This window comes from Pezoporus occidentalis, unplaced genomic scaffold (assembly GCF_034315485.1).
Source record: "Pezoporus occidentalis ecotype Australia unplaced genomic scaffold, CSIRO_AGI_Poc_V1 ctg111, whole genome shotgun sequence".
NCBI classification, from domain to species: Eukaryota; Metazoa; Chordata; class Aves; order Psittaciformes; family Psittacidae; genus Pezoporus; species Pezoporus occidentalis.
The window spans coordinates 2,211,382-2,238,943 of NW_026912898.1; the positions used below are offsets into that span (position 1 = coordinate 2,211,382).

Here is a 27,562-nt window from a genome sequence, read left to right on the forward strand (position 1 = left end):
CCTGTTGCAATAGGATATTGGTTTTAAACTAAAAGAGGGGAGATTAAGGCTGGATTGGAGGAAAAAAATGTTCCCAGTAAGGGTGGTAAAATATTAGCACAGGCTGCCCAGAGAGGTGATGGGTGCAGCGTCTCTGGAGACATTCAACCTGCTCTAGCGGAAAGTGTCCCTGCTCATTGCAGGGGGGTTGGAACTGGGTGAGCTTTAAGTTCCTTCCCAACCCAAACCATTCCATGATTCTATGACTTCGGGCGGGGCGGGCTCCCGAAGGATTAACCGCCAAATTCCCTCCGTGCGGCGAGGGGCCGGCCCGGCGCGGCCCGGCATGGCATGGCGGCGGCCTCGCCCCCGGGCGGGCGGGACGAGCCTTCCCCGTCGCGGAAGGAGCCCCGCTCCCTGTCGAGGCAGCGGCGCGGCTGGGGCACCCGAGGTAACCCTCGAAGTGCACCCGGTGACGGGCCCGCGGGCACCATACCCGCCCACAGCCCCGGCTCTCCGCCCCCTCCGCCGCTCTGGTCCCGTCCCGTCCCCTCCCGGCCGCCTCGGAGGGGCGGACCGGAGCGGGGCGGGGCGGCGTGGAGGGGGTTCTTTATGCGGCGGGAAGCCGGCGGCTCTTGGAGCTGTGGGTGGCTGCGGCCACAGAGAGGAGCGAGCCGGGTAGGGAGAGAGGCGAAGAGAGGAGCCGAGGAGGAGAAACAAGGAGAAGAAGAAAACGAGCGGCGGCCGGGGTGCTGCTATTGTTCCGCACCTGCCGCCGGCCGGGACACGTGGCGCCGCCGCTGAGCCCCGCTCCTCGCCCGCAGTCGCTTGACCCGCACGCCGTTGCCCGGCACCATGGGCAGAGGGGTGAGCGGCGGGGCTGGGGGGGAAGCGCACGGCCGGGAGTGGGAAATTCAAGGAGCCGGACCATGGCCGTTCCCCGTTGCCCTCCGGCTGCGGCGGGCGCGGCTCCGCTTTGTCTGTGTCGGGGAAAGGGGGGGTGAGGGGGAGGCCACGTCGTGGCCGGGGCGGGCTGGTAAACGGTAACAGCCGTTAGAGGGCGTCGCCGGTGCTGCTGCCCCCGAGCAACGCGCCCCGGTCGCCGCCAGCCCGCCCGCCGCCTCCGGGAGAGGAAGTAACGGGCGGGGCGGGAGGCGCGCACGGCGGGCCCTGTTGCAGACATGGCCGCGGAGGGGGCCCGGTGCCGGTGAGCCCGGGTGGGGATGTGTGTGTATTGTGGGGGGGGGTGCCGGTTCCAACCCGCCGCCTTCCCCATCGCCGAGGTCTCCCTCAGAGAGGCCTCTAGCCTCCCGGCCATGTGGGGCCCGTAGCCCCCGGGGCTGGTGTTATCTGATGCCCTTTTGGAGCCGAGAACGGCTGCTCCCGTGTCTCCCTAAGAGTACTTTAGACTTGTTGAGACGGGAGGACCCTGGGGGGAAGGAGAGTTGTGAAGATTATTAGGGTTCATTTTCCTCTTGGTAGCAGTGAGGGGGTGATGGTGGTAGGAGGGTGGCGGTCGCCCCTGACTTTACTGTGCTTATACTGTTAATAGAGGTGGTAAAAGCCTCGCAGAAGGCCGTGCCATGGTTTCTGCCCTGTACCAGCGTTGTTTCTATCTCGTAGCCCGCAAGGAAGAGTTCTTAATTCAGATCGTACCTTTTAACTACCGAAAAGTGAACGTGAAGGCTGTTGAACACAGGAGTGAAGACTTTCTGAAGTTGGATGTTGTGATCAAGCGCCCGTGTGTGGAGCAGAAACATCTCTTGGGTTGCTCCAGTTTTATTTTGTTTTCAGAAAGTAAAGACCAGTTTCTGGATTTTTACTGTTTGATTGTTTGCTTTTTCCCCTCCACTCAAACACTTCCTTCTGTATCCTGTATAGTTGGAGGGTATAGACTTTTATTTACTTTTGGTTTAGACTCATTCCTGGAAAACTCCCAGATTTTTCCGCTCCTCCAGGAGAGGGTGAGCCACGCAGGGCCTTGAGATGCAGAGGTGGCAGCCTCATCCCTGCCTGCAGGTGTTCTGTGCTTCCCAAGCACTGTTCAAACATTGGCTTGGCTTTGCATTGTCCTCATCGACGTGGTACAGCAGGCGGCAATGTTGACATAACTGCCAGAATAGTAGGGGACCTGCAAGAACATGGCTGAAGGGACAGTTACTTGGAAAAGGGAATTGTGAGGAGGGAGTGGGGTGGCTTTGGGGATGTGTTTGTGTGTATTTTTTTTCCTCAGTGAAGTTCTTTTGATGCCTGGCAGCCCAGCATGATGTAGTTCAGTCTGGTGGGCAACAGGTAGTGTGCACAGTAAGAGGTCGTCTAAAAGATAAAACACCGAGGGAGGATTTGGTGGTGCAGCAGTCTTCTGGATGCTCTAAATCGTCAAAGAAGCCTTGGAGTTACATGTGTATGTATAAGTGCAGCGCAGAAGGTTTTGGGGGTTTCGCGCTGCTTTGGCTGCACTAATAGGAGATACAAATGGCTTCTGATCCAGAAGACTGTTAGCTGTGTCTCTTCTATTTCAGCTTTTGTAGGTTGCATGGATAATAAAGCAGCATTTGGCGTGAAACTAAAGTGACAGCAAGAGGAATAATTCAACAGTGTACAGCTACCTCAGGCTTTCTTACAGCAAGTCACAAGATTTAGCAGTGAGAATGCATGTGGGTAATTGGGGACCCCCTGAAAAATGGAGATGTGAGCAAGGCTTGTGAAAAAGGCAGTGTGTAGCTGCAACCCTGTACAGCATGTGTCTGCCCAGAGCTGGGGTGCCTAGAAAGAAAACCTCCCTTCCGCGGGAGCCTGGGCTGGAAGAGAAAGTAGGAGCGTTGAGTATGAGAGAACAAGTTCCTTGCCTCTGAGCCTGTGAGGAGAAGCCAAGCGGGGTGTCTGTTTTACTTTAAATGGTAACGGGACAGGGGGAGGGCTGTGAGCTGCCCAGCTATGTTGTTCAGCCCAAAAAGCAGATTATCCAAGGGGGTGTGTGTAGTGGAGGAAAGCAGACAGGATTTCATTTCTGCTCAGGGCTGCCTGGAAGCTGTCTGCAGGCAGCAGTGTGTTTTACTCCATCTCCCTGCCTGCACAGGCATAGCCGTAGTCGTTAGCGGGTGCTTTGAGTTGCCTCTGGATTTCACTGCTAATGCTTGAACCCCAGTTAAGGTTTTTGCCAGTCAGAAACTAGGGAAGGATTATTGCATAATGGACCAACTGAGGAGAAATGTTACTCATCAAAGCAGTGCTTATCTGGTGCAGTTAAGAAATCTGAATAAATTACTCTTCCACCACCTTTCTCATTCCAACTTTGTATCGCTATGGCTAGAGGATATGCCTTTGCTAAGGAAAACCTTGGGCCTAGTCAGCCCATGTTTTTTGCTAAGTGTGGTGTAATGGGATGAAGGGTTTCTAGCAAGTGGTCTGTCCCCGTGGATTATCACACAACCTGGTGGGATCCTGACCTGCTGAAAAGTGCCGAAGCTTGTGCTTCACCCAGGCCTTTGCAAGGGGAAACTGAAGTCACCAGCTCCTATAGAGAACTGTGTCCAGGCCACTCATCTTCATGTGTTTGACAACCCCTACAGATGTCTAGGTCTATGGAAAGGTGTACTAATGTTCCAGGCAAAGAAGTGTGGGAGATGACACTCTGTAGCTGGCACAGCATTGAAAAGCCAGGAAGGGCTGCTCAGCTGCACAGTTTGGTGGCATTTGGAAAGCAAGCTCTGCAGCTGGGTCTTCAGGCAGCTTCTGTGAGAAGTAGAGATGTTTGTCCTAATATCCAGAGAAGACTTAAGGTGTGTGGATGCTCCTGGTTTTATCCTAATGATGAAAGCACTTGCAAGGTTTAGATCCCTTGTGTTGGGAGGTAAATTTGTCCTTCCATAATTTGAGAAGTGGCACTGTGTGCGCAATGAGCAATTACTAGCTGTTGAGTAAAAGCTGCTTTGTACTGGCCTAGATGCTGGTCAGTTGATGCAGTTGATTAGACTTCTGATTAAAGATAGGAGATTGAATGCAGCTCTTGGGAGGGAGTAAGAAGGATCCAGAGAAGGTATTCACATCCCTTGCTAGGATTATATAGGGTCACAGAGTGGTATTTCCAATCCAGTAGGCATAGTCTGTATCATGACTCATCTGGTTAATATATTTACTGAAGACTGTCTCATGAGGCAGCAGGACAGTAACTTTTCTGTTTTCTCTGCACTATAATGACATAAGTACTAGAACAGACCAGGCCTCCAGAGACGGTGTAATTTGTTTTGGCTCTTGCTTGACGTTTCTTCTTGGATTAGGTGATGTTAGAATAGTGTACTTCTGAGGCTGATTTGCACCCCTCCCTGGTGCAAATGGTTTCCTGGTCAATCAGACCTTGTGTTGATGAGAACATCAGCCACCAATGGCTCAATTAGTCCAGAGTGGAAAAGCATAAGGTGTATCGGACAGATAATAGGATTTTCCAGGAGCTGTATGAAACTTCTTACACTGGTATGTACAAATGTAGTGGTTAACCCCGGGGGGGGGGGGGGGAAGCACCCCAAAGCTATGTTTTTTCTGTGGCATTTGATGAGTCAGAGTTCCTAGGCCAAGTCAAGTAACAGGGGTGACATTTCTGATGACAGGCCTTCCTTTGTATTCAGGCCATGTGATTATTTCTCAGCAAGATGTGGGTCTGGAGTACCGTAAACCTTCTTCACATTGTATGGCAGGAAAAGGAGGGAGAGAGCAGGGAAATCCTACAGTGGTGAGGGGTGGGATGACCCCCTCCTCCCCTGGCAGCCCAGCCAGCACTAGCCTTTTGTTGAACGGTTGGGCTCATCTTGCTAGAAGAGACGCAAAGGGCCTGAAGGCACAGAAAAGGGGCAGGACTTTGAGGGATGTGTCAAGTTCAGATCTGAATGATGAAGCAGGAAGTTTCATACTTTGTGTGAAATGATTGTATGGCAAGAGCTGCAACCAATGCTACTGACTTACCTTTTGTGTAAGGGTGAGATGCAGTACTAAAGCAACAGAAGGGAGGAACTCTGAGCTCCAGAAGATGGATTCCATTAAGGCTCAATTACATGGGTGCTTAAAGAAACAAGTAACTGCTTTCTGTCCAGGCTGCAGCTGATCGCTGGGGGTTTTGCTCGAGTTTGGTTTTTTTTTTTTTTTTTTAAGCAAATCATGCTTAAACAAGAGCGGTGAACCTTTTCATGCTTACCCACTTGTCATTTGTCTCTGTAGCTGAACGATCTAAATGCCTGCCAGCCTGTAAGCTGGGGAAGTTTCAAAGAACCAGGAGGCTTTTCGGTCACCAGGAAGAGCTTGCCAAGCTTTTCTTGGGGGAAGGGGGTGAAACTGAAGGTGATGGACTGTTACTCAAGGCACCGGCTCCTTCACTTTCGTTAGAAATCATTTATTGCCTCGTGCAGTAGTCAAGAAGCATGTATTACGTGCAGGACTGTGTTTGGACTTGTCTGCTAGAGCTCTAGCAGAAATCAGGAGTTGTTTCCTTTGGAGACTGAATGAGAGAAATGCCTCATGGTAACTGTTTTTGACTTGCCCCATGGCAAATTTTTGTGATGCTGGCATGCAAGTATCCTGATGATATCCAGTTCTCTGGCTTTCACTTCTTTTTTTTAATGAAGTGAAATGGGAGTTTTGGTGCAGGAAAGAGAATGTAAGGAATGCTGACAGTCTGTAGTTCTGTGTCCTTTTCCTGGATGAGAGGAGGCAAACTTCTCAGCTCCACTTATTCAGAACTTGTTCCATTGCACAGCTCTATAGCTGTATGCAAGGCTGCAGGGGATGCCAAGCCTGCTTTTACTGAACAGGGCAAGAGAGGGCTTCTGTGCATGTGAAATGTAGGACTGTGGCTGCAGTGGTGTGCACAGAACTTTCTCAGAACAATAAAAATCCTCTTCGTGATGTAACTGACAGCTGCTTTTAGAAAAGTCGTGGGGTTTTGTTTTTTTTTTTCTTCTGTTTTCCCTTTAGTGTCACTTTTGGTTTTGGCTTCTACTTCTCTTGGAGTAAATAATAAAGCTTTCCCATGTTTGCTGCTCAACAGGACAGTTCTTGCATCCTAACAACAGTTTCTGTGTCCAGATAGCTCAGGAATCCAGTTTGTGATTTGAGGTGCTCATGCAGAGATCAAGCAAGGCGATGCCTTTGAAACCTGTCCTTAATCGTGTTAACAGTTTGGTGCCACTAACTCCTGTTTGATCTCAAAAGACTTCTTGCGGAGCTCATTGGGTGAAAATCTCATCATGTTAAACTTGGCAGGGATGTGGTAGGTCCCACACAGAATGGAAGGGAAAAGTTGCCATTGGAGGCTTGCAAGAGGCTGGAAATGTATGGAGTACTTGAAGAAGGAGCTGCACTGCAAGGCTGTGGTGGTGCCTGGTTTTGGTACCTTCCAGGGTGTTCAGTTTAGGGTGTCTTGCCGTTTAGGGTTATTTCTGCCTGTAATTCTTCTGTACTTTTTCATCTTTTAAGTGATGTTTATATGTGCTATGTCACAATTTGTCCTTAGGTGCTTGTTTACCCCATCATTACAAGATCTAACTCTCTGCGTGATTTCACGCAGAATTAACCACAGTGGGAGTGAATGAAAATCCATCTGAATAAAGAAGCTTTAAGCAAATCATCTGCTCTGTGAAGAGTAAGCAAGATTGAGCCCAGGCTGGATTTGCAGAAGTGTACTATGGCTTTGTATGCCATTCTCAATGGTCAAACTGCCATAAATTGAAAGCAGATTTCTGTTGTGTAACCAGCCAGCTAGAGTGCCAAACTGAAAAAGAAAGTGTTGGAACTGATCCCCCAGATTCGAGCCATCGGAGATACCACTTTTTATTTATCTTCAGTTGATAGGCTGCAACCTGCTAGAGGATGTGGAAGATTGAGAGGGGGGGAAGAGTTAAAGCCTTGAAGGGAACATACTTGTGCACCCGAGTCTTGGTTTCTTCTGCTCCTTCAGCTTGAGCTGGGGCTTGTGCATAAAGACTGACTGAATAGCATGTAGCTTGCTTTCTTCCCTGCTGTACTTGCACAATGTCTGGCTTTAATCTGTCAGGGATGCTGTTCAGCAGACTTGTCTGCTCACTAGCTTGTGGGTTTTTTTTCTTTTATTTATTGAAGTGGCTTATCTTTCATAGAGTCATAGAATTCTTTAGGTTGGAAAAGACCTTTAAGACCATAGAGTCCAACCATTACCCCAGCGCTGCCCAGTCCACCATTAAGCCATGTCATTAAGGGCCACATCTACATGTCTCTTGCGTATCTCCAGGGATGGTGACTCCACCACTGCCCTGGGACTTGACAACTCTTTTGGCTAAGAAGTTTTTCCTGATCTTCAGTCTAAACCTCCCCTGGTGTAATTTGGGGCAGTTTCTCTTGTCCTGTCACTTGTTACATGGGAGAAGAGATCAGCCACCTCTTGGCTCCATTCTCCTTTCAGGCAATTGTAGAAAGCAATAAGGTCCCCCCTGAGCTTTCTCTTTTCCAGCCTAAACCTCCCAGGTCCCTCAGCCCTTCCTCATCACACGTGTGCTCCAGACCCTTCACCAGCTCCATTGTCTTTCTCTGGCCCCGCTTCAGCACCTCAGTGTCTCTCCTGTAGTGAAGGGCCCAGAACTGAACCCAGTATTTGAGGTGCAGGCCTCACCAGTACTGAGTGTATGCTCAGTCCCCTCATCTGGATCATCGATAATACTGAGCCCTGGGCAACATCACTTGTGACCAACCGCCAACTGGGTTTAACTCTATTCACCACCACTCTTTGGACTTGGCTGTTTAACCATTTTTTTACCCACTGAAGGTTTTGAGCACCTGTTTCTCCAGGAGGATGCTGTGAGAAACAGTGTCAAAGGCTTTAGTAAAGTCTAGCTATAGACAACTTTAATAATCCATAATAGTTTTGTCTGCGTGTCAGTATTGTATGGTTAGTGGTACTGCTGTAGAGGCTGTTTCTAATGGTATTGTCTTCTCTTTCAGGCTGGAAGAGACAAGTATGAGCCCACTGCTACGTCAGAGCATGGCTCGAAGAAAAAGGGGAAGAAGGAGAGGGACATGGATGAGCTTAAAAAGGAAGTCTCAATGGTAAGAGTGTAGGGCATGGGAAGAGCAGCTTTAAGAATGTTCACTTCCCCCAAAGCCCTGTGCCTAATGTGACTGGTGTGCCGATAACATGGTGTGACTGAAAGCACTGATATCCCATCTTGTCCCTGCTGTCTCCAAGCCAGTCATGCTGCAAATGTTTTAGCATCAAGACAGGTACATAGTAGGCCCTGAAACATCACTCCTCAAAAGGCACTTGACACAGAACCCAAGTCTCTGCTTGCCTTGTTACCCATAGCACAGTCTAGCTGCATTTCCTTACCCAGGCAAGCACTGTCTGGATAGCAGTGGTGCAGGCTTTATTGTGCTGTCATGTGAGTAAGACTGCTGTTTTCATTCCAGCTGATTGGAGTCTGTACAGCTCCATTTACTGCTGGCCTCTGCTCAGACCTCGGTATTATTCCTTCTAATCATGTTTGAGGCTGTTAGGAGTCTCCCATCCCCATCTGTGAATGTTGGATGATGCTGTACATCTGTCTGTGAGTGTCATCCAGCTTAGATATGCTCTCCTTGAAAGATGATGCAGGTTTTGTTTCTGTGCTGTGGTTTTGATTCTGGACTTTCATGTTTTTGGACCCTCTCTTAGGGTCTTTTAGGGAAAGAGAAATCTAAAGCTTGCTTGGAGGTGCGATTGTGCCCACTAGCAATGCCAACTTAAGGTGTCTGCTCCCTCCAGTAGAACCTCTTCAGTGAGGCACTGCTCTGCACCAACATGATCCAACTGTGAAAAGGAGCCTCTTTGTGAGAAGAAACACTGCTTAAGCTGGCAGCATTACTTAAAAATGTGTGAAACTACAGTGTTAATATTCTGTACATTCTGACTTTCCCCCCCAACTCCTTTCCTTCCTGCCCCCAATCCAAAAAAACAACCCAACCAAACAAAAACTCCACCAGAAAGAAAGCCTAAACCAAAGAAAAACCAACAAAACCCACTGAGGCTTCACAGAATCTTCTGGGAGTATAAAGGCAGCACTGAGATATAGTCAGTTTGTTTGAAAAGCCATCATGTCATTCCCAGATAACCACAAGGATGCTTACGATGGGACCGCTTTGAGTTGCAGAATGAGATAGAGATTCTCTTCACAGAGAAGATGTGTTAGGGTCCTGCTCTCTCATCAGACTGTTACAAATGGGAAACCTGGGGTGGAGTGTGGAATTGCTGAGTTCTTGCTTATCAACCTGCAGGGACTGTGATCTCTTCTCCCCCTAACCCCAGCCATTTTCTTATCTTTCAGGATGATCACAAACTGAGCCTTGATGAACTTCATCGTAAATATGGAACAGACTTGAGTCGGGTAGGTAGACTTTATTTTCCTTCCGTCCTTCCCTGATCTGAAAAGGAGCAGTCTCGGTTCAGAGCACTTCACAAAGGGAGATCTGGGTGGTCTGCATTTTTTTGTTTAATCTCCCCTCCTCCAGTTGAGTTTCCCAGGCTTTGGGAGAACTGTTGAGCTCACAAATAATTCTCTTCATCCTCCCACTGTAGAACCTGGCTGCAATAATTTAATGACTTTATTTGAATTATTCCAAGGTCAAGTTGATTTTTTTGGATTTATGTTGGGCTTTTTTCCTGAGGAGTTTGTAATAAAGGCAAATGCTTGTTAAGTTGCAGATGTAGTCTAGTGAGCTAGCACATACCTACAGACTTAATGGTGGCTAGTAGCAGTTAAAATATTACCCTTTTGTAGTAAGAGATGTGCAAATGGCCTAACTAGCCTCAAAGTCCAGTACAGAAGCACTGCAGTGGCTTTGCACCTTGGCTGTTGTTTGCTTTGCTTAATGCATTTTTTTTTTTGCATGGTCATGTATAGCAACAAGCCTGCTCTTACCTTATAACATCAGGCTTGCTTATTTCTGTCAAAGACCTTGGCTTCTGAAAGCTGAACTTCCTGGAAAGCTAATCCAAAGTGTCATCATCTTTATGGCCCCCAGCTTTCACTTGTTCCATAATTTCATAGAATGGGCTGTTGCTCAGATCTCAAGGTCTGCTGCTGTAGCCTTCTTGTCCTGCCCTTCTTCAGTGTTTGTAGTCCTATGGCTCCTCCAGCAGAATTCAACATACTGTAGCTCCTCTTCTTGAAGAGAATTGCTCCTGCACTTGTGTTGCAGAGCCCTGGCTTTTGTGGAGATCTCCATTACCTCTTAGCATCTCCTTGTTGCTGTGGTAGAACAGGAACAAACTCAGAGCTACTTTCCCCAGTTGGTCTTGCCATGATCCTTATAAAGGGAACCTTTCTTGTAGGGTTTAACTTCTGCACGTGCAGCTGAGATTTTGGCTCGTGATGGCCCAAATGCCCTCACACCCCCACCCACTACTCCGGAATGGGTAAAGTTCTGTCGGCAGCTCTTTGGAGGATTCTCACTCCTGTTGTGGATTGGTGCTATCCTCTGTTTTCTGGCTTACGGCATACAAAGTGTGATGGAGGAAGAGCCCAACAATGATAATGTAAGTAAAAATGTCTGGTTTACCTCAAAGGCATGCTCAGCAGCCTCTTTGGCTCAAAGCAGATTAACTTCCTTTAAGCATTCAGTCCAGAAGCTTTTCCCATAACCAGGGGAAATTCAGTGTGTGAGCTTAACATGCTTTGGAATGCTTCCACATAATGAAATGAACAGCCAGCTTCCTCTGTGTTGTGTTAACACTAGCTTGTGGACAGCCTTTGTGTACAAAATGTACAGAGACTGCAAGTACCTCCATGCTTTCTAATGGGGCACTCAAATACCAAGCCAAATACCGTTTATCTGGACAAACTGCCTCTCAGGCAGATCATCCTCTGACTCACTTTCTCTGTTCCTTGTAGCTGTACCTAGGTGTTGTGTTGGCAGCTGTGGTTATCATTACTGGCTGTTTCTCTTATTACCAAGAAGCAAAAAGTTCCAAGATTATGGAGTCCTTCAAGAACATGGTGCCTCAGGTATGGAATGCCTCATTTCTTTGAGATCTGCCAAGCTGTAGTGTGCTCAAGGTTATTAACTGTTTTAAATGTTGACTTCAGTTGCAAAACGCCTGGCTATTAGTGTGGGTTACTGGCTCTTAATTTTGAAGGGTCTGTGAAACTCCTTCCTCTTTATGCTCTAAGTAACAACTCTAATATGTCAGGGTACTCTTGGGTTCCACCAGCTTACTAACATTCATAGGACACTTTATCTATTGTCTGGGGAGTTCATTAACTGGTGTGATAAGTACTAAAACTCAGATTCCTTCACAAACAGTCTGTATCATAACTATCTTATTGTCACCTTGGCAGCAAGGAACTTTAATATCAAGAAAACAAAAATAGCTGTTTTCCTTAAGTAACATGCATATTGGAGATAAATGTCTTGCTACAAGTAGAAACCTCTTAGAGCCATAGCAGAACTATTTTAAGATACTCATCTTTTGATCCCCTTCTTAAGAGTTTTGTTTGACATAGGTTGTTTCTTCACTGTCTTTCAGCAAGCTCTTGTAGTCAGAAATGGTGAGAAGATGAGCATAAATGCTGAAGGTGTTGTAGTTGGAGATCTAGTGGAGGTAAAAGGAGGAGACAGAATCCCAGCTGACCTTCGGATCATATCTGCACATGGTTGCAAGGTACAGCAGTGACAGACTCTCTGAAAGCTTCATTAAGAAGGATGATGAATTGGTCTGGTTTCAAAGAATGTCTCCTATGCTATCAGTGGGTGATGGAGTGGAAGAGAAGGGGGGAGAGTGACTAGTATTTTACTTGCTTGCATTGCTGAAATCATCAGCCTGCTTGTGTATGACAGAGTATTCCCTTCCATGTAGGTGGATAACTCCTCACTCACTGGTGAATCAGAACCTCAGACCAGGTCTCCAGACTTTTCCCATGAAAACCCACTGGAGACTAGGAATATTGCCTTCTTTTCCACCAACTGTGTGGAAGGTATGTGACTGTCCTACTTTCTTTGAAGTGTCAACAATGCTAGTGATTGAACTGCAAAGATAAGCAATGCAGATGGTCTGAGTTCAGTTGGTAGCATACTCCTACCATGCAGGAGCAGGCTGGAAGTTCCTAGCAAAGGTTTTGTCTGTTCCAACTGCAATAATGTTTAATGGCCCAAGAAGACTCCACAGCACTGTTCTTTTCTGCTCAGACACACACAGCTATGTAGTGTGTTTTTGAGCATGACTGCCTTACTACAGCAGCATTAAAGTGCAATAATGATATCTTATGATGGATAATGTAATACAAAGCACAATGGTTAAGTAGAGCTGTAAGGAATACTATAGCTGCTGCAGAAAGTAGGAAATTCAAACATCTCTGGCAGAACTTCCCGTTGCAGCTGAGTATGATGGTAAGCAGCCTTTGTGCCGAAGCCCAGAGCATCTTTTCCATTTCCACAGGGTGTCAAGCTGTGACTGTTCAGTGATGGTGCAGAGTTCTGTCAGGAGAGGACTCCTATTGTGTCATCTCCTGACAGATTCTCACCAGCAAACTGTTTTCTGCTTTTTTTGACCTGTCTTGGTTTAAACCCCCACTTTTCCCCTTCCTGCTCCCCAGAGGGATGGGGGGAAGAACTGAAAGAATGTAAACCCCATGGGTTGAGATAAGAATAGTCCAATGACTAAAGCATAATACAAAACTACTACTACTGCTAATAATAATAATGATAAAGGAAATAACAAGGGGAGAGAATACAAAACTAAAAATGGAAGGGGGGAAAAAATCCCAAGAAACACAAGTGGTGCCCAGTGCAATTGCTCACCACCTGCTGACCAATACCCCGCCCAACCTGAGCAGCGATCTGGGCCTTCTGGGTGACTCCCTCCAGTTTCTATACTGGGCATGATGTGCTGTGCTATGGAATACCCATATGGCTAGTTTGGGTCAGTTGTCCTGTCTCTGCTCCCCACTGGCTTCCCGTGCCTCCTCCTCATTGGCAGAGCATGAGACTGAAAAGCCCTTGATGGGGCAAGTGCTACTGAGCAACAACTAAAACATTGGTGTGTTATCAGCATTGTTCTCAGGCTGAAATTGAAAACACAGCACTGCACCAGCTACTAGGAAGGAGAAAAATAACTGCTACAGCTGAACCCAGGACACTAACCCTCAAAGGAAAAAAAAAAAACAAAACAACAATACAAAAACAACCCAGCCAAACTGAAAGATATTCTTAATCTTTCTCAAAAGCCTCTGGGAGAGAAAATGGGCCCTCTCCTAAAGGAGGGAAGAGGATATCATCTACTTGAAGATATCTTCTAATTCCCTGCAATTGGCACTTGATTTTCTGGCATGGAAGGGAGAGAGCTTACAGCTTGACCAGTCATATGAGAATCCTGTGCAGCACTCACTTCCACATATCTCTTGTTCTGCTAGAGATTAAGAAATGCTGCAGTGGGAGACTTCAGCTGCTGTAATGCCTATCTGCAGAATCTTGGGCAAAGCTTGCTAAACTCTAGGACAGGCTGAACAAATTCAGTTTAGTGTGTTTTGGGAAGGGTTTTTGTTTTCTAACACCTCTCTTTTGTCTAGGCACTGCCCGTGGTATTGTCATTAGCACTGGGGATCGCACTGTGATGGGCCGTATTGCCAGTCTGGCTTCTGGACTGGAAGGGGGCAAAACTCCAATTGCCATGGAGATTGAGCACTTTATCCACCTCATCACTGGAGTGGCTGTGTTTTTGGGTGTCTCTTTCTTCATTCTTTCACTCATCCTCGAATACACGTGGCTGGAAGCTGTGATCTTCCTCATTGGGATCATTGTTGCCAATGTCCCTGAGGGGCTGCTTGCAACTGTCACGGTGAGTGAAGCTGAGAAAAAAAGCTTGAATGAGTTACATATATGGCTTATGAGGAGGTGGAGTGCTTTATGCTCAGTGTGCATTCAGAGGTAAATACTAAACTAATAGAAGGTACTTTGTGGTGAGTGTGTAGTGTTAGGCTTTCTGAACTCGATGTATTCAGACTAGCTGCCTCAATCAATGTCAAGTTCTGCAGCTCTTTATCTAACAAAGACGGGTCCCTAAGCTAGACCTGCACAGAGGCTTGGCTTTGTAGAACTGAAATGAGCAAGACTGGTAGTTCTGGACTTGTCTTTTCTGTGCAAAAAGGGGCTTTCCTGTTACAACTGTGTCTACACCCATATGCACACCAGCCCCTCCATCGCTGAAGGGCTGGTGGAGCATCCTGCAAGCTTTGCTCTAGCCTCAGCTCTTGATCTGGGATCTGGCAGAGGTTCTTGTAAATTTGGTTTCCCAAAGACATAGTGTGAGAGACCATAGTGAGAATATCTAGGTGTGCTCAGCTGTGGAGGAGGTTGACAGGGCTGGAGGCTTCCATGCAGCCTGAGGAAACAGAGCAGCAACTGAAGCAGGGAATGAACAGTTGGGAGCTAGAACCAGGTAAGAGCCTCTGGCAAGAAAGGGTAACTGGGGCTGCTCATTTCTTACACCAGTAAGTTGCAGCCCTATCACTAAAGCTATTTTGGGCCTTCTCATATGTGGTCTCCCTCCATCTATTTTGAGAATTCATATGATTAGGGAGCTGCAACTTTAACTAAAATGTTACTCCAGGGCATGTTATTTGCTTCCGAATGCCCTGAAAAGATGGAAACTAAATCCTTGTGAGTCCTTCTGGAAAATGTCATTTAAGCCTAGCAACTAGGCCTAACTGCTGCTGTTTATTTTGCACTGGCAGGGTGAGCATGGAATTAGGGAATTGCTGCAGGCCCATAAGCAGTTTATCATTCCCTGCCCACAGTGGGTTGGGTAGCACAGTCACATCTAACCTGTCTTCTTCCTTGTCTCCAGGTATGTTTGACACTAACAGCCAAGCGGATGGCTCGTAAGAACTGCTTGGTGAAGAACCTGGAGGCTGTGGAAACCCTGGGCTCCACATCCACTATTTGCTCTGACAAAACAGGCACCCTGACACAGAACCGTATGACTGTTGCACACATGTGGTTTGACAATCAGATTCATGAGGCCGATACTACAGAGAACCAGAGTGGTAAGAACATCTCTTTGTGCTTGAGGCGTTTCCCTGGGGCTTCTTGTACACCTGTACTTCTAAGAGCCCATGTTTCTAGCTGTCCAGTCCAAGTGAAGTTCACACTGCAAGGATTTCAAACGTATGATCTACAATGAGCATTAAAAGACTTAAGGTGACACAGAGAAAGCTTGCATTTTTCCACAGTTCTGTTTAATCCCTAAACTCCACATAGGCTGCTTTTGCTCAGAGTTACTCCACTGGAATTTGAGTCTCTTGAATGTTCAGTCCTTTGTTTGTCCTGTGTGTAGAAATGTTTGCTGTTCTGTACTTCAGAGTAGCTGATTATTTTTGCCAAAATATATCTGATGAAGTTGCCCCACCTTAAGTCTTGCTGCAAGTGTGGACAGCAGAGGTGTTGACCCTGGTAATAAATTGACCTGGACGTAGATGGGGAATTTCCCATGTTGAAATAGATGGCTGCCCTTAAACAAGGGTTTTCCCAAAATATCCTGGTTGTGTTTGCAGAGCAGTAGCAATGAGTGTAAGACTTCTGCGGGAAGTTTCTTCTAGGTATTGATAAGAATCTGAAATCTCAGTGTCCTGTGCAATTGAGAGAGGTATTTACCTCTCCAGAACGGTTCAGTACAACCAAATTTGCTGTTCAGTTCATCTCCCTTGAAGCCAACCTAAGGGTCAGTGTGAGAAAAGCAGGATCTTTCTTTAAGGATTGTTCCTTTGGGAGCTGTTTCTTCCAGTTCCTGGGTGATGGATAAAGTGAGACAACATGGAGGCTCTCAATAGGCCTTTCTGAAAGAATGTTATCTGTCCAAAATTCTTTGGCTTTGTCAGCATGGCTGCTGCTGGGTGCTGCTGTTAGTGGAAACTTGAAAGCAAAGGTGTTCTCTGCACTGTTGCCATTCCACCCTCTGGTCTTAAAACAATCAACTGCTCATCAAGTACCTGGGAAGGGAGGAGGTTTGAAAGAGATACAGTGTGCTAATGGGCTCTAAGTGTTCCTGATTTCTGAGATAAAGGCTTCTTGCTCTTAAAACTGTGGGATTTCAGGCTTATTTTTTGAGGGGTGTGCTTTTTGACATTCTTTTGCTTTCAGGTGCTTCCTTTGACAAGAGCTCAGCTACTTGGAGTGCTTTGTCCAGAATTGCGGGTCTCTGCAACCGTGCTGTGTTTCAGGCCAACCAGGAAAATATACCAATTCTTAAGGTGAGTTCCTAAAAGAAACATAAGTCCTGTTCCCTACCACTGCCCTCCCATAATGGTAATGAGATTGCATCCTGTGGGTGGCAGGAACCTGCAAGTAGAGGTATCTGCCACTCTTAGTCTTTATTGCAGTTTGGTACTGTTGTAGGAGATGGGACTGGGAGGATACATTTCCCACAGCAGACTCTGGACATCCACTAACAGTCTGTGTGGGAGGTCAGATGCTTCAGACAGGTCTAGGAAAGACAAAAAAGCTTCCCTAGGCATTTCACAGTGTCTGGCTGTTCCAATAGTCTCTATCTCTGGCATTTGTACACTTAAAAGCTACAAACATCCAGTTCTGGGAGCTCATAGTAGTAGACACCAGAGCTGGGAGGGCAGCAGTCATGAGAGACTGTCTTTAGCCAGTCTGTTCTCACTGGCAAGTCTTGACTTTTTTTAAGCTTTGCTGGTTCAGCACTGGTGCAAGTGCCAGCAGAACATCAATTCACATTCCTGCTTCTGAACTGTGACACAGCCAGGGCTGAAATTAACTGAATGGTGCTTATCTGTCAAATACTAGTCATGTTGCTTAGTAAACTTCCCAGGGGTGTTCTGGTACTCTGGTAATAGAAATGATGGAACAAACTATTTTTCCCTAGCACTCCTCTGACTGTAACCTCAGGTCATGTTCTTTAGACCTAAGATGAAGAGCTGGAGTTCTTCCCATCTAAGGAAGACTTGGGAGGGGGGAGTTTTGAAAAGTCTTTAGATACCAAAAAGCAATAGAAAAATGGGAAGAAAAGGGAGGAAGGAGGGGAAACAAAAAACCCACAAAAACAAAACCCAACCAGAAAACGCCCTCCCCCCCAAAAAAAAACAAATTCTCTTGGATGGAGAGACCAGAAGGGCAAGAAATATTTAGTTTAAAATGCAGCAAAGGCAACTGAAGCAGGACATTGAGTACGCACAGATCTCAAGGGCTGAGAACCCCCATTTACAATCTCTATCAGTGCCAACCTAATGGGACAAGAGATGGGGACAGATTAAATCTTCCCTGCTAGAGGCTCACTAAACTGATCTTGTGTTAGGGTGGGAGAGCACATGCAAGTGTTTGTATGCATGTCATCAGTCTTCATGTCACATTTGCTGTTCTTCGTTGCAAGGAATGTACATAGTTAAAGTTTACCCTCCAGCTCTATTTCTCTGGCTGCATCTGGTTATCTGACTTTCTCTGCCCTTTTAAAGGGCTGCTTGCCTTTGGGCACCACAAGACTGCTGCTGTCTCAGAGTAGGAGGCCTGGCATTCTGAAATGCGGTATTTGTCACTAGATAATAGAATTATTTATTCACTCTCATATTGTGTTACGTAGAAGCTGAGATGAATACACCTGAGATGAATACATGTTTCTTTGAAAATATCTGATCATCTGTGGTGAGTCTGCTGGGATGTACGCATTGACAGTTGTTTCTTTCCCCAGAGAGCAGTGGCAGGAGATGCTTCTGAGTCTGCACTTCTAAAATGCATTGAGCTGTGCTGTGGTTCTGTCAAGGAGATGAGAGATAGGTATCCCAAAGTGGTGGAAATACCATTTAACTCTACCAACAAGTACCAGGTAAGCATGTGCACTTAAGGGAGAGCTGCTTTGTGAAGCACTGATGTAAATTTGTATGCAGTGTGCCTCAAAACTTTTTTTGGCACTAAAATCTTGTCTAGCCATTACATGCTTGTAGACCATACAGTTAAGAGGTTCTGGAGCTGCCTTGACACTAAGGTGTCAGCTGCTGAGAAAGGACCAGACATGTTTCCAACCTGTGCAGCAGTAGTGCACAGAGAATGGAAGAACTCAAATCTTGGAGTAGGAATGAACTGCTTGAAAATAACCTTAAAAGGTAGAGCTTGGATACAAAAAAGGTCATTGCAACATCTGTGGTTATATATGTTAATGTTAAAGAATACATAGGAATTTTCCTTAGTTGTTGAACCTATTTAAGGTGCAGGTAAATGGGAACTAGAGCAGAATATCACAAACTGTCCTGAGCTGCTGTAACGGACAGCGCATTGAGTGATGGAGATTACTTTTGACCTTCGCAGTACATGTCTATAACACCAGTTTTATTTCTTCCACCCTAGCTGTCTATCCACAAAAATGCAAACCCATCAGAATCCCGTTACTTGCTGGTGATGAAGGGAGCTCCAGAGAGGATCTTGGATCGCTGCAGCACCATTCTTATTCATGGCAAAGAGCAACCACTGGATGAGGAAATGAAAGATGCTTTTCAGAATGCCTACCTTGAATTGGGAGGCCTTGGGGAGAGAGTGTTAGGTAAGGAAATACAACCTTAAATTGAAAAGATCTGTCCCTTGTGCTCCTGTGCAAAGTCCCCATAGATTTACTGGAGGGTTGCACTCTGTTCCCGCAGTGTAACCATAGCGTTCAGTCAAGGTCGCTTCAATGCGTATAGGAACAGTTCTGCTTCAGCCTTTAATCTAAAAGGAAGCCTGCAGGGTCTTATCTTGCCCAGCAGCTGAGTCCCCTAGATCAAAATGAAGCAAAGCATATGGGGCCACATGGATTTGCTCCACTGCATGTGAACCAAGCTGTGCCTGGGCACCTAGCAACACCTATTAGTTATCAGAACATGAGTGTGACTCCTGCCTCAGTACCCCTGTTGTTATTGTGCAGCTGTTTGCAGAAGCAATAAGCATTTGCTCTCTTTGCCTCCTGATGCATAGGAACAGAGTAAACATGGATTTGATGTGTTACAGGATTCTGTCACCTGGCTCTGCCTGACGATCAGTTCCCTGAAGGCTTCCAGTTTGACACAGACGAACTGAACTTCCCTGTAGACAAACTCTGCTTTGTAGGACTGATGTCTATGATTGACCCTCCTCGTGCTGCTGTGCCAGATGCTGTTGGCAAATGCAGAAGTGCTGGGATCAAGGTAGTTTATTCCTGGGTTGACAATAACTTTGCTCTATGCCTGTGGATATAAAGGGCTTTGCTTACTCTCCGTGTTGCTGTAATGTGAGTGAGTGAAGTATTGGTCAGGATTTAACTACTACTAATTGAGGCTTCATTTCTGAGTTAAATACAAATGATTGTATGTTAATGGACTGAAAATAGAGTTGGACTCCAAACTGACAGGTGCTGATGACGTGGTGTCCCAAAGCAAGCATGTGATTTGGCTCGAGTGTGTTCTGCATGTCCCCTAGCACTGACTGAGATGAGAGTGCAAAGCACAGGCTGGAAATAGAACTGAATCTGACTTAGGAATTAACAATTTTCTTTGTCTTCCATCCACCTCAATCCCCTGCATACTGGTAACAGATCACTACCTGTACCTCAGGCTTGCTCTGTGCCAAGGCTTACTTGTAGAACAAAAGCCACGTGGCCTTTCTGATCTCAAGGGACCTGCCTTTGAGCAGTGTTGCTCTGCAGTACAGGCACAGCTTTCACAGCAGTCTATTTGCATTTCAGGTTATCATGGTTACTGGAGACCATCCCATCACAGCCAAAGCCATTGCCAAGGGTGTTGGCATCATCTCTGAGGGCAATGAAACCGTAGAAGATATTGCTGCTCGACTCAACATTCCTGTCAGCCAGGTCAACCCCAGGTACTGACTGGTGGGGAGGGCCAGAGCTGTTTGAAGAATTAAGCATTTGCCTCTCTGCTTGCCTTGGATAATGCCTCAGCATCTCTCCCTAGACATGAAAACTTAGCATCTGCTTAGCCTACCATGTTGTGGCTCTTCAGTGTGTATCGTGGGTTATATGAAGAATGCACAAGGCTGTCCTAAGTGTGCATGTCTCTTGTAAATGGGAAGTAGTTAGAAGTAAGGACTGTACAGAAAGCTGGCAGTTTCTTCCATTGTTTCCCTGCCCCATAGCTGCCTGTCCTGATGGTCTGTCCCTCCACTGGGGGAAGGAAACAACTGGCTGAGTGAAGTCTTTTTCCCCTGAGCTGAGCATTTGCCCTGCCTGGTTCATGTCACGGCACAAGCACCATGTACTAGCCTAATGTAGCAGACAGGGAAAAGTATCCGAAGTGGCACAGGGGAGGGGGTTGGCTGTTTTGGGACTGTTTTGATCAATGATGCTGCAGGGCCTGAAATTGTGTCCTCCTGTGATTCCAGATCTTTAAGTAGAGGGTAGGTTTAGTTTTGCCATCAGACATATACTTAGTCAAGCTTATTTAGTGAGGTAACTTACAGGTAATGGGAAAACTCTGGTAAAAAGAAAATGAATTTGTTTATAGTCACAATCCAGACTGAATGAGCTACTGAAAGTAAATTGTTTAACTGTTTTATATTGTTCAGAGAAAAGAGTTGCAATGCCTCTTAAACTTGATCACTCAAAGCCCAGTTCTGTCCCTCTTGCTCTCAAACTCTCTTCTGGGTCTGATTGCAGGTGGTCAAAGGGAGCAGGACTAGGACTGGGTAGGGTAATTGACACTAGTCAGTAGCTACAAGCAGAATAAATGTGAAAATGGAATCCCTTCCTCACAGGGGTTAATGTTAGCCCTCCCAGCCTAGTGCAGAACTGAGGCATCCTCAGAAAATGTGCTTTGGCATCAGCAGGCTGTTTGCAGAATGGCTGGGCTGTCTGCATTGCTTAGCTTGACCCAGCCTGTGTTTGGCCTGGAGGGTAGCCATGTAGTTTATGAACTGTGAATAGACACCCTGTAGAATGAAATTGCTTGGGGAAGATGAGTATTGTGGCTGAATTCTACTTGCTTCTCAAGGGTAACTTCACAACCTAGCAGTGCAGGCTGAGGGTCACTGGGCTGTGTGACTGAGCAGGTCAGCAGCTGGCTGTAAGGGTGGGGAAGGAATTTCCCAGTCTAATGATGTAATGAGCTGTGTGGAGAGTCTCCTAGACCTATAAGGGATGGTATGTTGGGTTAGAGAGGTGGTATTTTGCCGTAGCATGCAGGGTACCAAACCAGTCTAAATATAACACTTGCATGCTTTTGTTGAAGAGTGTGAAATAGTCTGAAGTAATACAGTGTGAGCTCTCTGTGAAGAGCCACATGTAGATCATCAGTCTGTTGCAAAAAGGATTGCATGCAGAAGACCACAGCATCTCTTGTGATGTTGGAAGCCAACAGCCTGAGCCAGGGACTCTTCTCTTGCAGAGAGGCCGAGCTGTGGAAACAACTAGTCTGTGCCTTGATTCATTTTAAAAAGCCATAGAGAGAATTAGTCTCTCTATGAGTCTCTGGGGCTCTTTATCTGTTGCTTGGCACTGTCTTTTTCTTTGTGTTCCTCATGTACCTTTTAAACTTGGATCATCAAACTTATGTGCAGAGCCTGCCTGGATTAGTATTTAGCACAGCAGGAACCAGTCTTTTCCTAGAGCACTGGAAAGCTGTAGTAGGCAAATACAGCTAATGAGAAACTTAGTTTAACTTGTGAAGTAAAACATCATACTGTCTCTTAATTGCAGGGATGCCAAAGCTTGTGTTGTTCATGGCACAGATTTGAAGGACATGAGTAGTGAGCAACTGGATGACATCCTGACTCATCATACAGAAATTGTCTTTGCCAGGACATCTCCTCAGCAGAAGCTTATCATTGTGGAAGGCTGCCAGCGCCAGGTAAAGAGAGGGAGTCCAAGGATTTCATATGGTAGAATTCCCAGATGTGTATATATGTATGTATATGTGTGTATATATAAAAAACTCCTAAGCAGTGCTGCCTTCTGATGTCTCAGGACTTAGTCCTCTGAGTGCTATCAGGTAAAGGGCCAGACTGAGATCTCAGTCTGTCAGCAGCCACCAGCTGCTGATGTCAGGCTGCTCTACAATACATAAGGGTCTTTCAGGAAAGTATCTTAATTTTGTACTGAGGCTTTCTTCTGATCCTAGAATGTTGAACACTTAATTTCTAAATGCTTTGGAGGCGCTTGGGAGAGGAGGATTTGACATGTTTATATATTGTCCAGCATCTCTGGACAATATATAAGCAACAATCTCATGCTGCTCTCCAAGCCTGATCAGAATGGGGAAAAGGGGTGAGGGAGGACAAGGAGAAATTGAGGTCTTCCAACAAAGTGGAAGTAGTTTTTTTTTGTGCTTCATCACCTGAAAGACAGGAGAAAGCTTTTCTGCCTGAAACATGTTACATGATGATTTCATTTCAGTCTTTCTATCCCTCTCCTTGTGGTTAGGGTGCCATTGTAGCAGTCACAGGTGATGGTGTGAATGATTCCCCAGCCCTGAAGAAGGCTGACATTGGTGTTGCTATGGGTATTTCTGGCTCAGATGTCTCCAAGCAGGCTGCTGACATGATTCTGCTGGATGATAACTTTGCCTCCATTGTCACTGGGGTTGAAGAAGGTGAGTTTATAATGTGGTGGCAAAGTGGCATAATTCAGCAGTGTACTGATGCCCTGTGGAACAGAGGTTTCTGGAGGGTTCTCCTGTTTTTTGAGCTTATCTCCACAACAAGTGTTTTCAAGGAGGGCTTTCCTCCTCCCTTCAGAAGTCTTCTCCCTTTGCATGGGACCAGCACAAGCCTTTGGGATGGGTAGCTGGAGGAAGCAGCTGAGTAACAAAGCTACTTTGTCCTTTTCCCTATCACGTGAGTCTGGAGTCATCTTTGCCAGCTGAGTCTGACACATTTCCCTCCCTGATGGAGCAATAGCTCTCAAACAGGAGCAGAACAGAGGGTGCTTACAGGGGTTCTTAATGATCCTCAGAGCCCAGGGCTTAATACCCTGCTGCTGTGTGCAGTGAACCCTGATTGCTGTGCCCAGAATTGTTACTCTGTATAGGTGATGCTGTGCATGGAGCACAGTCTCACCTGTACATGCAAGGAACCCCTTCAGGTTGCTGCGCTAGCATTTTGCTTTTCAGTGTTAATACTGAAGCTGCCCATGTGCTACTTGGCTGCCTTCTGCTGATAACTAAGAGTTATGTTAGTTGTTGTCTCTTCCTTGACCCAGGGCGTCTGATCTTTGATAACCTGAAGAAGTCTATTGCTTACACCCTGACCAGTAACATTCCTGAAATCACGCCGTTCCTGATCTTCATCATTGCAAACATACCCCTTCCACTGGGAACAGTCACAATCCTCTGCATTGACTTGGGCACTGACATGGTGAATGTTGTCTTTTTCTCTTGAGAAGAAATGTGGGTGTTCTTGGGGTACCCTGAAGAAAGAACCAGGTGGAAGGAAAATGCTTAAATAGAGTTTTCTCTAGTGTTCTGATTTAAAATAAGTACCATTTGATACTCCCTGTCTTCTAGATCTCTGAGTCTGAGAGGACTGAGGGCCCTTCAGTTCCATGTAAGGGCAAACTGAGAATGGGGAGGAGGAGAAGGCCTTCCTGAGTACTACAGCTATGGTTTTCAGACAGTGCTGTTTCTCAGATGGAACATATGGTGCAGGGAAGGCTATATGCAGTGGATATTGGAACTGTTCTAACAGCAGTCTTACTACCTCCAAAGGTCCCTGCTATTTCCCTGGCATATGAGCAAGCAGAAAGTGACATCATGAAGAGGCAGCCCAGAAATCCCAAAACAGACAAGCTGGTGAATGAGCGGCTGATCAGCATGGCCTATGGGCAGATTGGTAAGCTGGTCTGTTTTCTCTGGCGGTAGCAGGGGTTATACACCACCCTAACTCAGTGATTGTTCCACCTACCTTGGTAGGGTTGAGGTTTGGGATATGTGAGCCAGAACCTTGGGCTGTTAAGAACTTGCTGTGATTCTACCCCATGCCACATAGCGGTGGCTTGCGCAGCTTGATCCGCTGAATCGCTTTCACAGTAACGTTGTTTAATTGCATAGTGCTGTAAAGGAACTGGCTGACAACCAGCTCTCCTCTGGTTCAGACTTGTTCAGCAAGAACATAGATCCCATTGTTAGTTTAATTAGAAGTAAAGGATTCTCTCCAGCATATCCCTAAACACACAGTATTAGGAGCCTTGATTAAAGGCAGCTACAGAGACGTGCCCAGTTTGCAGGACAGGAGCTCATGCTTAATTGCAGCAGACCTTGGGAACCTTCTTGACTGTATTTTGCAAGGGTTGGGGGTGGGCAAGGCTTAATGAGAATACAAAGAGTGTTTTATCTTGTGTCCTTGAGTACTGTGCCGTCACAGTACAGGGCAGAACAGAACAGAAGTAACTCTGTACGAAGTTGGGAGGAGAAGCTGCTCAGCAAGAGGGATGCAGCTGAGTTTGATGTTAGCAGGAGCTATTTCTATAGCTGTTGCCTGGGAGATAGAGCCCCACAAGGAGCAATTTTTTAGGTGTTTGGGGTCTCATGGAGACTGCTTTCCATTGTAATTGCACTGCACAGTAGCTTCATCAGTCTTATCCTTTCTTACCTGTTCAGGTATGATCCAGGCCCTTGGGGGTTTCTTCACCTATTTTGTAATCATGGCAGAGAATGGGTTCTGGCCTTATGGCTTGCTAGGGATCAGAGTTCAGTGGGATGACCGATGGATTAATGATGTGGAAGACAGCTACGGGCAGCAATGGGTAAGTTTTGAGGCACAGCTTAGAGCCTGCGAGCCAAAATACTAATGCCTGCTAAACTTAGTGTAAGTTCCAGAGAGCAAAGGCAGTGTGTTTGAACCAATGCTCTCTGCTTTGCTTCCTAGACCTACGAACAGAGGAAAATAGTGGAGTTCACTTGCCATACAGCCTTCTTTGTTAGCATTGTGGTTGTGCAGTGGGCAGACTTGATCATTTGTAAGACCCGAAGAAACTCCGTCTTCCAGCAGGGAATGAAGTAAGTCAGGCTGTCCAAGGAGGATGTATTCTCCAGCACACGGTATTCTGGTTCTTCATCCCAGCAGTGTTTGGGCATTTTGGCATAAGTCTTCAACAATCTGATGTCTTGGTAGTGGGTAAAAGAGGGAGTGGGGCTCTCTTTCTTGCCATACCTTCCATGGTTGAGGCAAAGTGAAATGACTTCTTCTGGCATTGTCTGTGGGAGCTAGCCCACCTCAAAGGACAGTGATACAGTCCATTACACAGTCTTGTGGGGCAGCTGAGCATCTGATGGATCAAGAGATCTGGTGGCATGAACCTCAGCCTCCCTCTGATTTGTGGTGAAAGTTACTGCTGGTTAGTTGCTGACTTAGCTGTGATCTGGAATATCTTTTTCTGGAGCATAAAAGACCTTTGCAACAGCTGTGCCATCAGCTTTAATGGCCTGGTAGTCCCCATCTGGTGGATTTCTGGGCTAGACCAGAATATCTATTTCTGTTCACTACCATGTAAAAACTAGATGTTTTTTTAGGATATCAGCTGGAAAAGTACTTTGTCTCTGACTGCTTTCCTGTTTCTACTAGGAACAAGATCTTAATATTTGGTCTCTTTGAGGAGACTGCTCTGGCTGCCTTCCTCTCTTACTGCCCTGGCATGGATGTTGCTCTAAGGATGTACCCTCTCAAGTAAGTTGCATCATGCTTTTTGTGCAGCAGGCAGTACCACTGAACAGCAGTGCTTGGATGGGGAGATGGATAAAAGTAGTTATGAGCTTGTGAAGCATGAAGCCTAGTTTTAACCCAGAAGAGCTCAGGCTGGAGGGTACAAGTGATCCTTTGCTGTAGTGTGGCACACCAGGGGTTTGATATTCTGTACTGCCTATGGAATGTTTATAGGGAGCCTGCAGTTCAGTGCCCCACTTAAAGCAGCACAACCTCAGTTGTACCACTGTGCTCTAGTGCAGCTGCTGTTATACTTACATGGTGGTATTTTTATGGGTAGGGGACTGCATCTCTAAAGACAGTTGAACTGCTCTAAAACACAGGCCAGGTGACTCTTTACTAACTGATGATGATGGTGTCTTGTGCCTTTTTCTGTCCCCCATAGAAACCGTACTAGTAACGGAGTCTCTGGGAAGATGCTGCATAGTGCAGATGACCAGCTTTCGTAACAGTGGGAAGGGTGCCAACATCTTAAGCATTGCTCAACAGTATTGCAACATTTCATGACAGGGTTTAGTTTCAAACTATGAACAGCCCCTCTAGCTTCTGTGCCATGAAATTTTCATGGCAAAAAGATCCTGGTACACCTTGTGTCCCATTCAGAAGTGTCATCTAGAATTTGGTTCTGAAGTGCTGCCCTTTGCCCAGTGCCTGCAGCAGCTAGATGTTAGCACATGTAAATCATAAGGGAAATGAGTGCAGTTCAAGTGAGCAAGGCTGTGGGCACAAAGGTTATGTGTACTTGGAGGAAATGCTGCTAGATTAATAGGTAGGGAGGTGCTGGTACAGAGAAGCACAAAGGTGCTGTGACGCACCTCATGTTGGAATTAATAGCCAAATAGTGGATTAACCTATTGCAGCAGAAAACTTGGTGGTAATTCTTGGCTTGGAGGGTTCTCAGCTGAACCACAGCTTTGTGGTTGCTGGTGCACTGGCAGGCAGGGACATGGCAGCCTTCCTGCACTCCTGTGCCCTGAAGTCAGAGCTCTGCTAGGCACAGAGCATCTTTGCTGCCTGCATTCTTACTGTCTTCTCTCCCAAACAGGCCAACCTGGTGGTTCTGTGCTTTCCCGTACTCCCTCCTCATATTCCTGTATGATGAAATCAGAAAGCTCATCATCAGACGCAACCCTGGTGGTAAGAACATGATGCTAATCTGTGTGTTTCCTTCCCTGCCTCCTCAGGCTGCTGAGCTCTGTAGAAGCTCTGACAGTGCTCAGGGACCCCCAGTGCAGACACTATGCAGTGCTGTGTTTTCCCTTCCTCAACACTAATAGTGCAGTTAGTTCAAATTAAGGACGTGTTGTTCCTCTCCCTTCATTCTTGTGCAGCATATGAATGTACCAGTGCACTGACATAGATGGAAAAGACTGATAATGCTTTGGGTAATTCTAGACAGCCGGAACAGGGCCTGAAAGCTTCAGCACATCAGCAATTGGGCAAGACTTTTCCATTGTGATGGGTCACTTACTAGTTCAGGTGCTACACTGCAAGTCTGCAGAGCCTAAAGGGACATCTCATGAACCTCCTAATTACTCTGCTTTAGGACTAACTCTGTTTTCTCCCTTCTTTTCTCTTAGGTTGGGTGGAAAAAGAGACCTACTACTAAAAAGCGCCTGTAAACCATTCTACGCACAGCCCATGCCACCTCTCCACCACCTCCCCTGTGTGTGTACTTCATCTTTGCAAGCGCAGAACTGTGCTTGGGCAGGAGTGAGCTGAAACTAAAGGAAACCTGAAGAAACATGGACTGGAGGAGAAAGCAATGGAGGAGGTTGGGGTGGGGGGAGTGTCTGACCATCAGTCCATGGGGATGAGAGTTTGAGTAGTTTTATGTGCCTTTTTGTTTTTGTAAAAGGAAACCGAAGATTTTATATGTGGATTTTTACAAATAAAGATGGATTATAAGAGGATGCCCCCA

At 46.4% G+C, this 27,562-nt stretch overlaps 1 protein-coding gene across 1 annotated transcript; it reads left to right on the forward strand.

Annotated features, from left to right (window-relative positions):
- The first annotated feature begins 502 nt into the window (after nt 1-502).
- Nucleotides 503-27,562, forward strand: ATP1A1 (ATPase Na+/K+ transporting subunit alpha 1). The gene is made up of 23 exons (XM_062633004.1): nt 503-846; nt 7,942-8,046; nt 9,300-9,359; nt 10,307-10,510; nt 10,866-10,979; nt 11,501-11,635; nt 11,831-11,948; nt 13,539-13,807; nt 14,816-15,014; nt 16,108-16,217; nt 17,675-17,809; nt 18,328-18,520; nt 18,964-19,139; nt 19,676-19,812; nt 21,644-21,794; nt 22,367-22,535; nt 23,144-23,298; nt 23,649-23,772; nt 24,540-24,685; nt 24,808-24,938; nt 25,504-25,605; nt 26,687-26,778; nt 27,222-27,562. The coding sequence occupies exons 1-23, from the start codon at nt 835-837 to the stop codon at nt 27,248-27,250; spliced, it is 3,066 nt and encodes a 1,021-aa protein (XP_062488988.1). The 5' UTR covers nt 503-834; the 3' UTR covers nt 27,251-27,562.